Genomic DNA, 12,709 nt, shown 5'->3' on the forward strand with positions numbered 1-12,709 from the left:
TGAAGTACTTATCCAAGAGATCGCGAATAAAAGGCATTTATCTCAAAACATGGTTAGTGCCCCATGAACTCTTGGTGTCTATAGGAGCATATACAATCGCTTAACAGCCGTAGCTGGTTTTAAGTCTACCACGTGCAGTTAAGTTTTTATGGCTTATACCGCAATTGTCAATGGAGAAATTGCATTGAATTGTGGCTGTGGCTGTGGCTGTGGGCGGGACTGTGCAGCTCTATAAATACCTCCATGGACCCTTCCCTACTGATAAAGAATTCTAGACTTTGTGAGCAATTTGAGGAACAGTTGTGCTCTGACACTATGGTAATGATTCAGACCATGACCCTGACATTGAAATAGTTGAAACTGACTGATCTTAGCCTACATTTTAAATTGCGTTTTTCTTCCATAGGCAATAGGGCGAGATACCCTTTCTGAAAATGGAATTGTCATGGTCATGCGGTGTAGAGGAGGCTGTTGTCGACCGCGACGCTTCGACAGCTGTTCTCAACCTTTTGGAAAGCCCAGTATCTTAGAAAGATGCGTGAGTAGCCTAATAACTGACGCACTAAGCGTAGGTTTTTTCTATCTTTGTATGTGAGTCGATCTAAGATTCTATTGCTCTGTAGGTCGGTGTAAGCCTAAGGTTTTGTACGAAGAGTCTGTCCTTTCAATCAAAAAAGGTAGGCTTACCTCTCTACTAACTCTAGGTTACTTGGATTGTGTTGTTGTATTGATGTAAAACATATGGTGTAGGCTATTTCAAATGTGATAATGTGATTTTCCCATGGCACTGGTAGCCTGATCTAACAAGACATATAGGCAGGCAAACCTAACTACAACTGAGCAATGTTTGGGAGAGCCAGACAAAATGTTGTCCTCCTAAAAGGGATCCTTAGAGTAGCCTATAATGTGTAGACAGACTAATTTAGCCAAGCTATAATCTTATTCAGCACATGTTTCCAGCTCAAGGCTACCATCTGTATGAATCACTGAATTAGTCAATGTCCAATGTCAGAATGTGTCATGAGCCATACTGTGGTTATGTGCTTATAGCCTACTGCATGTCTTACACTCTAAAAAATGTTGGGTTAAAAATGACCCAAATATAACCCAGCCGCTGGTTAACTATTGGACCAACACCACATTGAGTTATCCTAACCCAATGGTCTGGATACATTATTAAACCCAGCAGATTGGGTATGATTCTAACCCAAAACACTGGGTTATATCAACACAACGTTAGTTAAATTGGCACAATAGACTGGGTAAAGGTAACCAATGTTCTGGGTTATAACTATATAAATGTTGAGTAAAATTCACACAGTATATTGGGTATAGATTCAACCCAAACCACTGGGTTATATCAACAGAACTGCTAGTTAAAATAACCAGTTGTCGGGTTTTCTAAACCAAGTATTTGGGTTGCATTGAGAGAAAATGGGCAACAAATAGCCGTGCAATGAAATAAAACAGTTCGACATAATTATTTATTTGACAGTTTACTTTATTTTTGAATGGATAGTGTGGTGATTTTATCTAGACATAATAACTTGTGTGTGTGCATACTGGTTTATTAGAAGCATGCTGGTTTATTAGAAAACATTCCATCTTATATAAGGATATTGTTTATGCAACTGTTATGCAACATTTACTGGAAGTCATGAGACTGAGCGGTCAGAGACTAAGAGTGAAACTGAGGAGGAATGGCAGTGAAAGTAAAACCAAACAGGGCTGAGAAGAAGTGGAGGGGTTTACAAGAAAAGGAGGCAGAACCAAAAGTGAAAGTACACATAGAACCAAAACACATACTCTGCCTGGCAACAGATTACACATAGGACCTGGTCACATGTGTTCTGCCTAGTAACACACATTTTTTAATGTTTAGATGAGAAGGGTTTTCCACCATGTTTTCCACCAATATCTCAAGTCCCAAAACGTTCTGATTGGCTAAAAAGGGCCTGGTGACGTTCCTAAGGATAGGAACGCCTCCCAGGCCCCTGAGAGCATAAAAGAAAGAGCTCAGACACACTCAGATCAGATCTCATCGGGGTAGCAGCTGCCACTCATCACTCTATTGCCTGACGGTCCAGTCCTGACGGTCCAGTCCTGACGCTGTTTGGATTGTATTATCACTGCAATACGGTGAATAAAGGATCAACAGTCTTCAGCTTCTTTCGTCTTGGTGTTCTCCTTCGGGTCTTTGACATCAGAGTGCTAGTTGGATTGGAGGTTCGGGAAAGTGGATAGTTTTTCCACGACAATAGCCTACTCTAAAAGCAGCATCAGCATGTGATAAGTTACTTCCATGAAGACAGCTAGATTCCACGGTCCATTTGGGAGTCAGCCCTGTCAATCAAAGAAAGAAAAAGAGTAAATTAATCACTGCTATTGACAGAACTTTAGATCAAGACTTTCACAAACCATGATCAGTGAATGATGTTGACAAACATTAAAAATTCGGAGACAAAATATTAGCGCAACACACTCGGAAACCATGACCACCTCATGGAGTTGTTTAACAGCAGACTGACAAACATACGTTCAGTAATATTAACGTTAGTGGCAGTGATAGTTCTACCGTTAGCTAGCTCATGTTAACACATTCAGTTAGTTAAATTCAAGTTGTCTGTAACGTTAATGTTACCACCAAAAACCACCCAGTAAGTTACATGGCTATAATATGAAGCTACCCTGAATGAATTAATATGTTGTTTGGCATGATGATTACCGTACGTAAAGAGACTACTTCGACTGTATACATTAGCTGACACACATGCTGCACTAACACGAAGCATTTGTTAGAGCTAGAAGCTAGCATACCAAACATCTGCTAACGTTAACCTAGCCAGCTGTTGGTATGCTAATTTTAGTTCTTTGTAAAAGTTTGTTTTGTTTCTGTTCAGCAGTTCATACCCAGTCAACACAGAACTATGTTTTAAAGAGTCTGTCTTTGTGTAGATTTAACATGAGCAGTAATTGTAAGACTGTAAATTAATGTTAGCTAACGTTAGCTGGCTTGAATGTCACAATTCTTAACCTGCTTAGGCTGAACGAAATTAGAATATCCATTCATATCACGAACTGGGTGTAGGCTACTTTTAAAATCCGTCTGAATAATAATAATAAAAAACTTAAAAGCAGATACATACCTTCCAAAATCGCCTGATTTCCACTGCATGTTGAAAGCTGCTGGACTGCATGGACGGTTGAAAGAATAACGATTTCCCCCGAACCCACAAATAACTATGCAGCTGTGTTAAAGTTACCCTGGTGCTGAGTAGTGTGCTCACGTCAGGTGGGGGAGAGGAGGGGCGCTGTCCTAAACTATCAACCCAACAAGCTGGGTTACAGAAAATAACCCAACATGAGTAAAAACAACCCCACACAATGACCCAACAGTTTCAACTCAGCGTTTGGGTTGAGAAAATAACCCAGCATTTCTTAGAGTGTACACTCTTAAAAATGCTGGGTTGTAAACAACCCAAATTGGGTTATTCCTAGCCCAGGTACCTGGGTCACTATTGGACCGACCTCATGTTGGGTTAAAATAACATAATCCATTGGGTTGGTGACTTTAACTCTAAATTGGGTTACTTTTATCAAACCAACTATGGGTCATTCTTACTAACATGATGGGTCAAAATAACCCAGAAAAATGGATATGACCTACCAGCCCATTACTGGTTCATATTTACCTCTCTGTTGGGTTATATATTTGACCCACTATTGGGTGTTCTGTTTTTTTGCTTATGGATTTCCAAAAACATATTTCTTTACTTTATTTTACTTATGTACATCAAGGTGAAATAGGGCTGAAAAAATCAGCTGAAATAGACATAGGAGAATACATTATATTAATTTTTATATTTTTTATTGATTGCCACAAATGGGCTACAGTACAAAAGTAAAAAACACTGTTTCATTTCATTCAAACACTGTTTCATTTCATTTTGAACAACAAATTTACTAAAATCTAAAAAACATTTTACAAAAAAAACAACAAAAAAAAACCATTAACTAGCAATGCTCATAATACAGTAGTGTAGTGACAACAGTAGAGAGAACTTGTCCAAAATACCTGTGCATCCTGCAGGAGCTGATCTGGGAAATCTTTGACCTGTGGAAAACAGAAAAAATATAGGTGTTAACAAAAATACAATGGATGAAATGTGTCTTGTCCGAAACAGGCAGCCAGCTACTCTAGTGACTACCCTCTCTCAGCCTCTAGCCTACCATAACACAGAGTAAAAAGTATAGACACATGAAACACATCATACACTAAAATATGTCTTACTTTGAGGGATCCTGTGTGGAAGGTCTGGACGGGACAGATGGGACACTTGAAACACAAAGATTAAAAAGGTTAAAACAAAGATTAATGATTCTTTTAGGTAATCAGTGTCAGATCATATCGGATTCAGTCAGAATGACGTATGAATGAGGGCAGCCTTTTTGGACTCTGCACAGCCTAGCCTATCACTGGGTGTCTCTTGTTGCCAATCATCTTGTGCCACTAGGAAATACAGAAAAAGGGCCCGTTACACAAATAACAGCATCACCCAGGTCCAACTAACAGAGCTAAACGAGTGACCCCACACCTGTGGTTCTCAAACTTTTTCTGTAATTTTTGTCATTCTCCATTTTGAATAGGACTGTGCTGTGTATTTTGTGTGTGTGTGCCTGTGTCAGTGTGTTCTCCATCTGAATGCTAAATAGCTTACGTTCAGGAGAGCCCAGCCCTTCATATTTGGCTTCCTTCTGCCAATTAACAGTTGTCACTATGAAATGATAACATACATTACATGTAAAATATCTTACTATCGTTAGTCTTCTGAAGGAGCTCTGGAAGAGGGTGGTGTGGAGGTCGCTGTAACAGTCCTTCGTCATTATCCGGTGTCATTAGAAAATAAAGAAAAACTAAATTATTGGAGTGAACAGTACGTCAAGTTTATCACAATTAGATAAACTAAAGGCAGTGAGCTGAGTAATTGCCACACATGCAACTCATCTTAACCCAGGTCAATATAAGAGGCTAACATTCACATACAGTATGTTAACAATAGGCTATTTACCAGGCCCTGTTTTGTTACAAGTATGTATAGGTGGGCCATGGGATAGAAAATGTTGAGAACTCCTGGTTTAGGCTAAATAATTGTGATTTCAATTTTGACCTAAATTATGGTTATTATTCCATTATTGAGCAGCACAGCAACGAAAACGGCAACAGCACAGCTGAGCTGTACAATACATCCAGTAAAAAACAATTGCTGCTGTTGGGAGTAACTGTACATGGCTATGAAACAGACACAGATAGTAAATGTAGGGAACAAACAGGGATATATTTGATTAAATAAGGGATTGATGAAGCAGTGGATTTCAGTATGTAAGGAAATGTTTGAATAGTAGGCTAGTTAGATCCATCTGCTCATTGTGTTCCTGATGACAAACTTCACATGACTGAAACCAAAGTGAACTTCAGCTAAGAACCAAATTATAGATGCTAGGGTGATGATGGTCAAGGTTTTACTGTGTACCTGTGTTGCAGCTGTAAACTGGGCAGGATCTGGAATATGAGTGGGGCTGAACATTGCCTGTGGAACAGATAATCATGTACGGAGCATTAGTTTAGACAATTTGAGGACCTTGTTATCAATACATTATATGACAAATATGTAGATTGTGATCTAGGCTACTGTGCAATGTGAATGTAGAGGATGTCATAAAAGCAAAATTACGTCCGAAGCGCCACTTCTAAGCTTGCATTGTCGTTTTCAGGTGAAATGGCCTTTTGATGATAGGAGCACTACTACTTTTACACATGATCGCATCAAATCGCTAGCGCTATTTTAAAAACAAACCCTTTCATTTTAGTAAACTATGTGTACACGAACAATGTTCTCAATGCTCGAGTTCATGTGTATAGACACTGATAATACTTCGATCAAAGTTTCAAGTTGTGTTGAGCCTTCTTAGTGTTTTAAAAATACAGATTTTGACACGATCATGTATCAAAATAGTAGTGCATTCAAAAGGCCACCCCACCCGAAAACGACAACTCATAGAAGCTTAATAATGGACGTAATTATGGTTTTAAACTAAAGTTTGATTCAGGTACATTCCCAAAAACACCCTAGGCTGCATTTTGGCAGAGTTCCGCTTTACTGTTTCTGTTCTGTTTAAATTGAACGTAAATGCCAAATATGTAGTCACCTCTAGTCCCTCAGATTCAAAAGAAGTGCCGAACTTCACCTCTGCTATGACTCCCTGCAATGGCCAGCGAAGTGGCAAGCTAACGTTAACGCTAACTAGCTAGCTTCTACCTACCTAACGTTTGCTGAAAACACATCCCGTTAAAGCACTTTCTAACCACAACAGACGTCATAGAATACAGTATCTGATTAAAAACACTTCTACAATGAGTTTACTTATGTGTTATCCTAAGTTAGCCAGTTGGCCTACAGTATGCAAGTTAGCAGCTAACGTTAGCAGCTAACATAACCAAATAGCTTGAAAAATAGCTTGTGTAGCAACGTTAACGTCACCGTTAATGTTAACCTTAATATAACGTTACTATCTTCAAAAAGTTAGCCTACACCGGATTAGTCTATGCATTCTACCAAATATCATATCATATATCATCATATAAATTGTGGCATACGGATTTTACACAAATTCAACATACCTTCGAGCTTTCACTGCTGGCTTGTCGCTTGATGTGGAGGACCAACGGTTGCAATCAAATATTCTAGAACACTGTTCCAGGGGTACAAGACTGTTGTCTTCATGTCTTTGCGATTGTCAATCCAACTGGTAGACTATATTATAATGACCAATGACTGGGTTAAAATTACCCAGGCACTGGGTGCATTACATGATTTTTTGTGCTCTCAGCCACTAACCCAGCACCTGGGTCTTAACAATAACCCAGCATGGGTTATGATAACCCAATAAAAAGTAAAAATGTCATTAACCCAGTGCTTTAGTTAAAATAATAACCCAGCACTTTTAAGAGTGTAATGAGAGGTCAATATGATCAATATGAGCATACATTTGAATGAGGTATTTCAGTCATAATAACTATTATAATGCTTATTTCCAGAATACAGTCCTCACAACAGACCAAAATAAACATCTAATAAAAAAAGTTGCGAAAGTGATGAACAGAATATCAGAGGTAGGCCTACAGCACATTCAAATGATCTTTCTCTCATTGCAATTTTTCCTCCTCTCATCCTTGTAGGGTCTAAACTGCTGAATATGTCTTTGCCTTAATATTTACATGGTTTTATTTCTACAAGTTTGTTCAGATGATAATCTCTTGGTCTTTTGCCTGTATCAGGATAAAGTGACGTGCCTGTTAACAAGTATCAATGAGGACTACATGAGCCTGAATGAGTGTCGCTCCTTCATCCTCCAATGGGCAGCTGAGCTGAGAAACATCCCTTCTCTCAAAGACAGAACGACCCCAGAAGTCAGTCACGCACGCTCACACACACGCATTAACAAATTAGTGCAAATGTAAGGGGAAAATGTGGGTAGGCTCATGGAAATTGCTGTCACAGTTCCCTGGGATTCACTGTGAACTTGTCCTTATTTTGCTGACAGAGAGGTCAGTGTCACAACACCCGCCAAATTACCTCAACACAGAAGGATCAGCTGATGGAAGCAAGAACAATCCTGTCAGAGTGGGCAGCAAGCCTAAAGTCTCTGCCAAAGGTCAGTGTGATGTCCTACTGTAGGTGAACATGCTCTCTATACAGCCAATGACACTCTCATAAAGACTCTGAAAACAGTTGTAGCTTGGCGTGACAGCAAGACGCTACCTAAGAGTAGCCATGCCATCATAGGCCTGCAACAATGTTGCTGGGACTAGTCCCTTGCAAAAAATAACTATGAATATTACAGTATTTTGGTACAAAAATATTAGCATATAGTGGGTGTGAGTAGGGGAATTTAATTCTAGAATTATGCAAATCCTTCTTACTCTCTCTCTCTCTCTCTCTCTCTCTCTCTCTCTCTCTCTCTCTCTCTCTCTCTCTCTCTCTCTCTCTCTCTCTCTCTCTCTCCTCCCAGGGCTCTGTGTGTGCAGCAGAGGATGTGAGGAGTGTGTTGGAGGATCTGGGGAGGCGGTGGAAGAGGGGGCAGCTGCCCAACATGCTGCCAGCCCTGGACTTCATCATGAGGAGTGTGTTACAGGAACATTCTTTAAAGGTAAATATGCATGGGTATACCCCGAGTTAGTCATGTGAACAACTTCCCCCTTCCTTCCCATCCTACCTGTTTACCATGTTCCACTGCACATGATCTGCATTTTCCACTGCACTGGTGCATTTGATACTGTACTGTACCCAGACACCTTTGTTCCACTGCAGTGCCGCATTTGAGCACAGGTGTAAAGTTTCCTGATGCTCCTGTTTACCCAGAGAGACATTTGTGTGAAGGTATTAGGCTGCGTAGATTCAACATAAATGTTGCTTATCTTATTGTTTTTAAATAAGAGTAGTGGCAGTGCATTAAACTAGCATAGGGTAGTGGATAGAGATCTGGATGGGCTACTCTGCTTTATGGGGAAATGGGGTTGTTTCCAGTGTATAGGGATCTGGATGGGCTACTCTGCTTTATGGGGAAATGGGGTTGTTTCCAGTGGATACCCAAAATGTTGCAGCACAAATTAGTTAAAAGTGGCGGGGGCATCTTCTATGCTAATTTCATCTTGTAAAGCTGTCTCAACTCCATGATACAGCTTTAAACGTTGATGAGAAAAAATGATGCAAGATCTTCTGGCACTTGCTACTTTTTGATGAATATTTCTACCATTGACAGGTTAAAACCCCTCTAGGGAGTTGTTGAAGATAAGCTGGAACAGATGATCCTGTGGCTACAGATGCAATTTGCCCCTTATTGAGATAATATTACCTCTCAAAATGTCTCTTTTCAATGGAACCTATATCTCGTTTGATTCTTTTGTTGAGCTTTGGACTCATCAGGAAGTATTCAGACAGTCATTTCCCTGTTCCTTTATTTGGAACACCAGCAGCTAGGTGAAGCAGGAAAGACTCAGATGATGGTAAATCTATCTACCCTTTGGGCTTTTTGGGGGAAGTAGATGACACACACACACACAAAGATACACACTTGGAAAAAAGTGTGACGTGACAGTTTTTCCATACAGACGCTGCCCAGTGTGTGATCTGATGCTCCCAGTTTAGTTACAGGTTACGCATGTGTTTATTTTTAAGCTCCAAATGTCAAAACTTCATTATTTCATTGTGATGTACTAATGTACCATTGTACCATTGCTTGTTTTGAATGCCCTTCATAACACAATAGTCAAAGGTACAGCACCTTAAATTGACATTTCAATACCATTTGAATTTCAATAGAAGAATAGGTTAGATTACGTTTGAAAACTGAATATGTATGTACTCCACGTCAACAGGATACCTTGTTTGTGTACATGTGCACATTATAATTGTGTGGAAGGGGGTGGATCTGCGATGCCAGATATCGCTGTTGAGCCTTCTGGAGGTGTCTTGGGCGTGCATGTTTAATAACCCCGGTGAAATGCTCTTGAAGGCTTTTCTGTTGGTGATGTTTTTGCCCACAAAGGTTGATTTGTGAGATTTTGTTTTTGATGGTAACTAGGCTTGATTGTTGATAGGCCGCTGTGTGAAACACACTACCTATGAGTTCAACATCTCTCCAGTGTATATTTGAAAAAAAAAAAAAAAAAATAGTTAGGCAGGCTCAAAACCAAAACAAGAGGAAGGGAAACGATGTTCTGTTGAAAAGAAAAACAATAATAAAGTTTCTAAAGAAATCTGAACAGGGACTTCTTTTGTGAGGTAACAACTGCGAGTTGAGGCTGAAAATGAAAAAAAGTTGTTTTGTGATGACGGATAGGCAGCCACAGACCAATGATCACCTGTTCTTGTTAAATTAAATCAGCACCCTGGAGAGGGATACCTACTGACTCATGTAGTGTGGACCTTATGCACGGAACACTCTTCAGCTAGCTCAATTATTTCCGCTGGAGCCAGGTGTGTTGTAGCCGCCGCTATTGCTAATGTAATTAGTATCTATACGGACCTGGTTGAGTTGCACCTAGTGCATCAGCATTTTACAATGTAGAAGGATTTATGTATGTGTTAAAATTGTTATTAATGAGCAAACAAGATATTCAGTTTTAGAGTGAAGATGTAAGGAGCAGAATATAACAGAAGATGCCGTTACAACACAGCTAGCGCTCCACCTGACATAATTGAGCCTTCCGTGCATAAGGTCCATTAGGGGGTTCAGCCTGTGCCCTAGTTGAGATGAGTAATCCCTAGTGCTGAGGTGGTTGAAACCAGAGTGCTGATCAAACAATGCTTGTGATGGGAGAGTGTGAGGCTTTTCCTTTTCAGAATTGAGATGATCAGTGTGAGTCTCTTCTATTCATCCTGTGTGGCAGAGTAGAATAGACACACACTGAGTCTCAGAAATGCTATAGATTCTTGTAAATGTTATTTGTTTCTCTTTTGCTTTCTGTTTTAATGGGTGTCTAATCCCAGTCCTTGTTTCTCTTTTGCTTTCTGTTTTAGTATTCCCATTTCTGTGTCACGTTATTGGTAGAGGTTCTTCTTATAAAAGAACATTTGCTCTTTCTCTTTCTGCTTTAGTATCCTGTTCAGCTCAACTCCCATCGGCCACACCAGATCCTTGTCCACTGAAGCGCATCCTGTACAGGAAGTCTGATTATGCACTTTAGCCTGCTCTGTGACAATGTGAATGTCAATTATATGCTACCTCAAGCAAATGTTTCCTTCATAGAGATATTCATATTGTTGTGCATTATTAAGAGGTAAAGTCAAAGTCAAAGTCAGCTTTATTGTCAATTTCTTCACATGTTCCAGACATACAAAGAGATCGAAATTACGTTTCTCACTATCCCACGGTGAAGACAAGACATATTTTACCAATTTAAGTCCACAGACAAACATAACATTCAAGTAAACAAAAAAGTAAGTAAATAAGAGGGCACATATAATAATGAAAAAAAAAAAAAAAAAAAAAAAAAATTAAGAGCAGCAAAATTTGGTTGAAATTGTGCATAGACAGTCAATAAAATACTAGTGCAAAGTCAGGCCAATAAAAGAAGAGAAAGAAGGAATAAATATGTATAAGAGAGAAGGTAGAAATATGTCCAGAAAAAACACAAAACACCTTAAGTTTTTCCCCTAAAGTATGATCCTTAAGGCTTAATTTATCCTTAGGGAAGGGATTTATTTATAAGGGTGTTGTGCAGAATACCTTAAATTGTTTCTTTAGTTAAGGAAAAACGTTAAGGGATACTGCATTGAAAGGGATTTACCGTCACAAAAATTCTATTGAGATTGTTCAACAGCTGTAACTAACTGGCTAGTAGGCGATGTTGTTAGTTAGCAACCCACCGAACACAGTGAAGTTTAATGATCTTATCATTCATCTCACCTTAAGAATATTCGCTGAAATTGTTCAGGTAGCAAGTAAAGCATGTTATAGACATGAACTGAACAATACTTGCTGGCTAGTTAGAAATTATCCTGACTGTCATCAGTGCACCAAAACAAACTTTTTTGTAATGTTTTGCCTAGTGAACCGAACCGAAGCTCATGGCAGACTAACAGACATCTACATGAAGTTAACGTTAGCCTACCACTAACGTCATGTAAACCACACAATAACAATAAGGCATGTTTCTGATAGGCCTGTTTGAATAAGCATAGCCTATTAGCAGAGAGGTTTTATTTTCAATTGTATAATTTTCAAAAAAGTATAATTATTGCAAGTTGCACTACTTTTTGTATTGGTTTTATACAAGACAATTGTCTGCAATTGTCTTCTGTCTTCTTGCATTCTGATTCCTCACTTCATTAGAATCATGAGTGGCTCTTTGTAAACAGCATCATTTTCTGGGGCCATGCAAACCTGCATTACCACTAGTGTGAAGTTATTCTACATCATGGCAGTAAAATAGACCATCCTTAGTCAATGTACTGCAGCAATTCCTCTCTCAATCTGTAGAAAATGCTGTGAACATCTGATTATGCATGAAAAAAAAAATACAGTGAAACCGTGATATACATTTTTGGTCATACCGCTCAGCACTACGATCCACCTTTGATTTGTTGCACAACCTACACACCCTTTAGCCAACAAATCAAACATGTTATTAGACAGCACTGGCATGTTCTTCAGGCAGACCCCAAATGTGCTGAGCTTTTTCCCATCCCACCCCTTTTTACTCACTCCAGATCTGCTAAAAGACAGGCTGGTCCACTCAGACACCTTCAATCACTCAATGCGTCCCCGCGAACACTTGGATGATCTGACGGGCTTCTTTCCCTGCCGCAATTGCATGTCCTGTACCTCGATCACCAAGACCAGCAAATGTACTAGCTACTCCACTGGTAAACAGTACAACATTAGAAAATTCATTACATGCAATTCCACTAATGTAATTTACTTGCTATATTGCCTTTTGGTTTGCAGTACACAGGCTGCAGCCGTAGACAGTTAAGAGTCCGCCTCAATGAACACCGCAGTGCCATCAACAGGCAGGACCCTAAGTCACCAGTTGCGCGGCATTTTGCAGAAGCTAACCACTCCGTCTCAGAGCTTAAATTTCTAGGAATAGATAGTCTCTTCTACCCGCAGGAGGAGCTGTACAGGACAGACGCTGCTTCAGTGC

General features: G+C 39.6%; 1 protein-coding gene across 4 annotated transcripts in view; it reads left to right on the forward strand.

Annotated features, from left to right (window-relative positions):
• Nucleotides 1-11,534, forward strand: part of zgc:113314 (uncharacterized protein LOC619272 homolog) — a 12,943-nt gene extending 1,409 nt beyond the window's left edge. The window contains exons 1-9 of one of the 4 annotated variants that reach the window (XM_042071163.1): nt 213-318; nt 407-538; nt 624-677; nt 7,097-7,171; nt 7,337-7,468; nt 7,603-7,713; nt 8,071-8,208; nt 10,659-10,840; nt 11,171-11,534. In XM_042071163.1, coding sequence (XP_041927097.1) covers nt 244-318; nt 407-538; nt 624-677; nt 7,097-7,171; nt 7,337-7,468; nt 7,603-7,713; nt 8,071-8,208; nt 10,659-10,709 — 768 coding nt within the window. In that variant the 5' untranslated portion in view covers nt 213-243 and the 3' untranslated portion in view covers nt 10,710-10,840; nt 11,171-11,534. Of the gene's footprint in view, nt 1-212; nt 319-406; nt 539-623; nt 678-7,096; nt 7,172-7,336; nt 7,469-7,602; nt 7,714-8,070; nt 8,209-8,820; nt 9,757-10,658; nt 10,862-11,170 lie in introns of those variants that run through there. The other 3 variants (XM_042071166.1, XM_042071164.1, XM_042071165.1) reach the window with 3 other exon arrangements.
• The last annotated feature ends 1,175 nt before the right edge of the window (nt 11,535-12,709 follow it).

The sequence above is a fragment of the Alosa sapidissima genome, chromosome 2 (assembly GCF_018492685.1).
Source record: "Alosa sapidissima isolate fAloSap1 chromosome 2, fAloSap1.pri, whole genome shotgun sequence".
NCBI lineage: Eukaryota > Metazoa > Chordata > Actinopteri > Clupeiformes > Clupeidae > Alosa > Alosa sapidissima.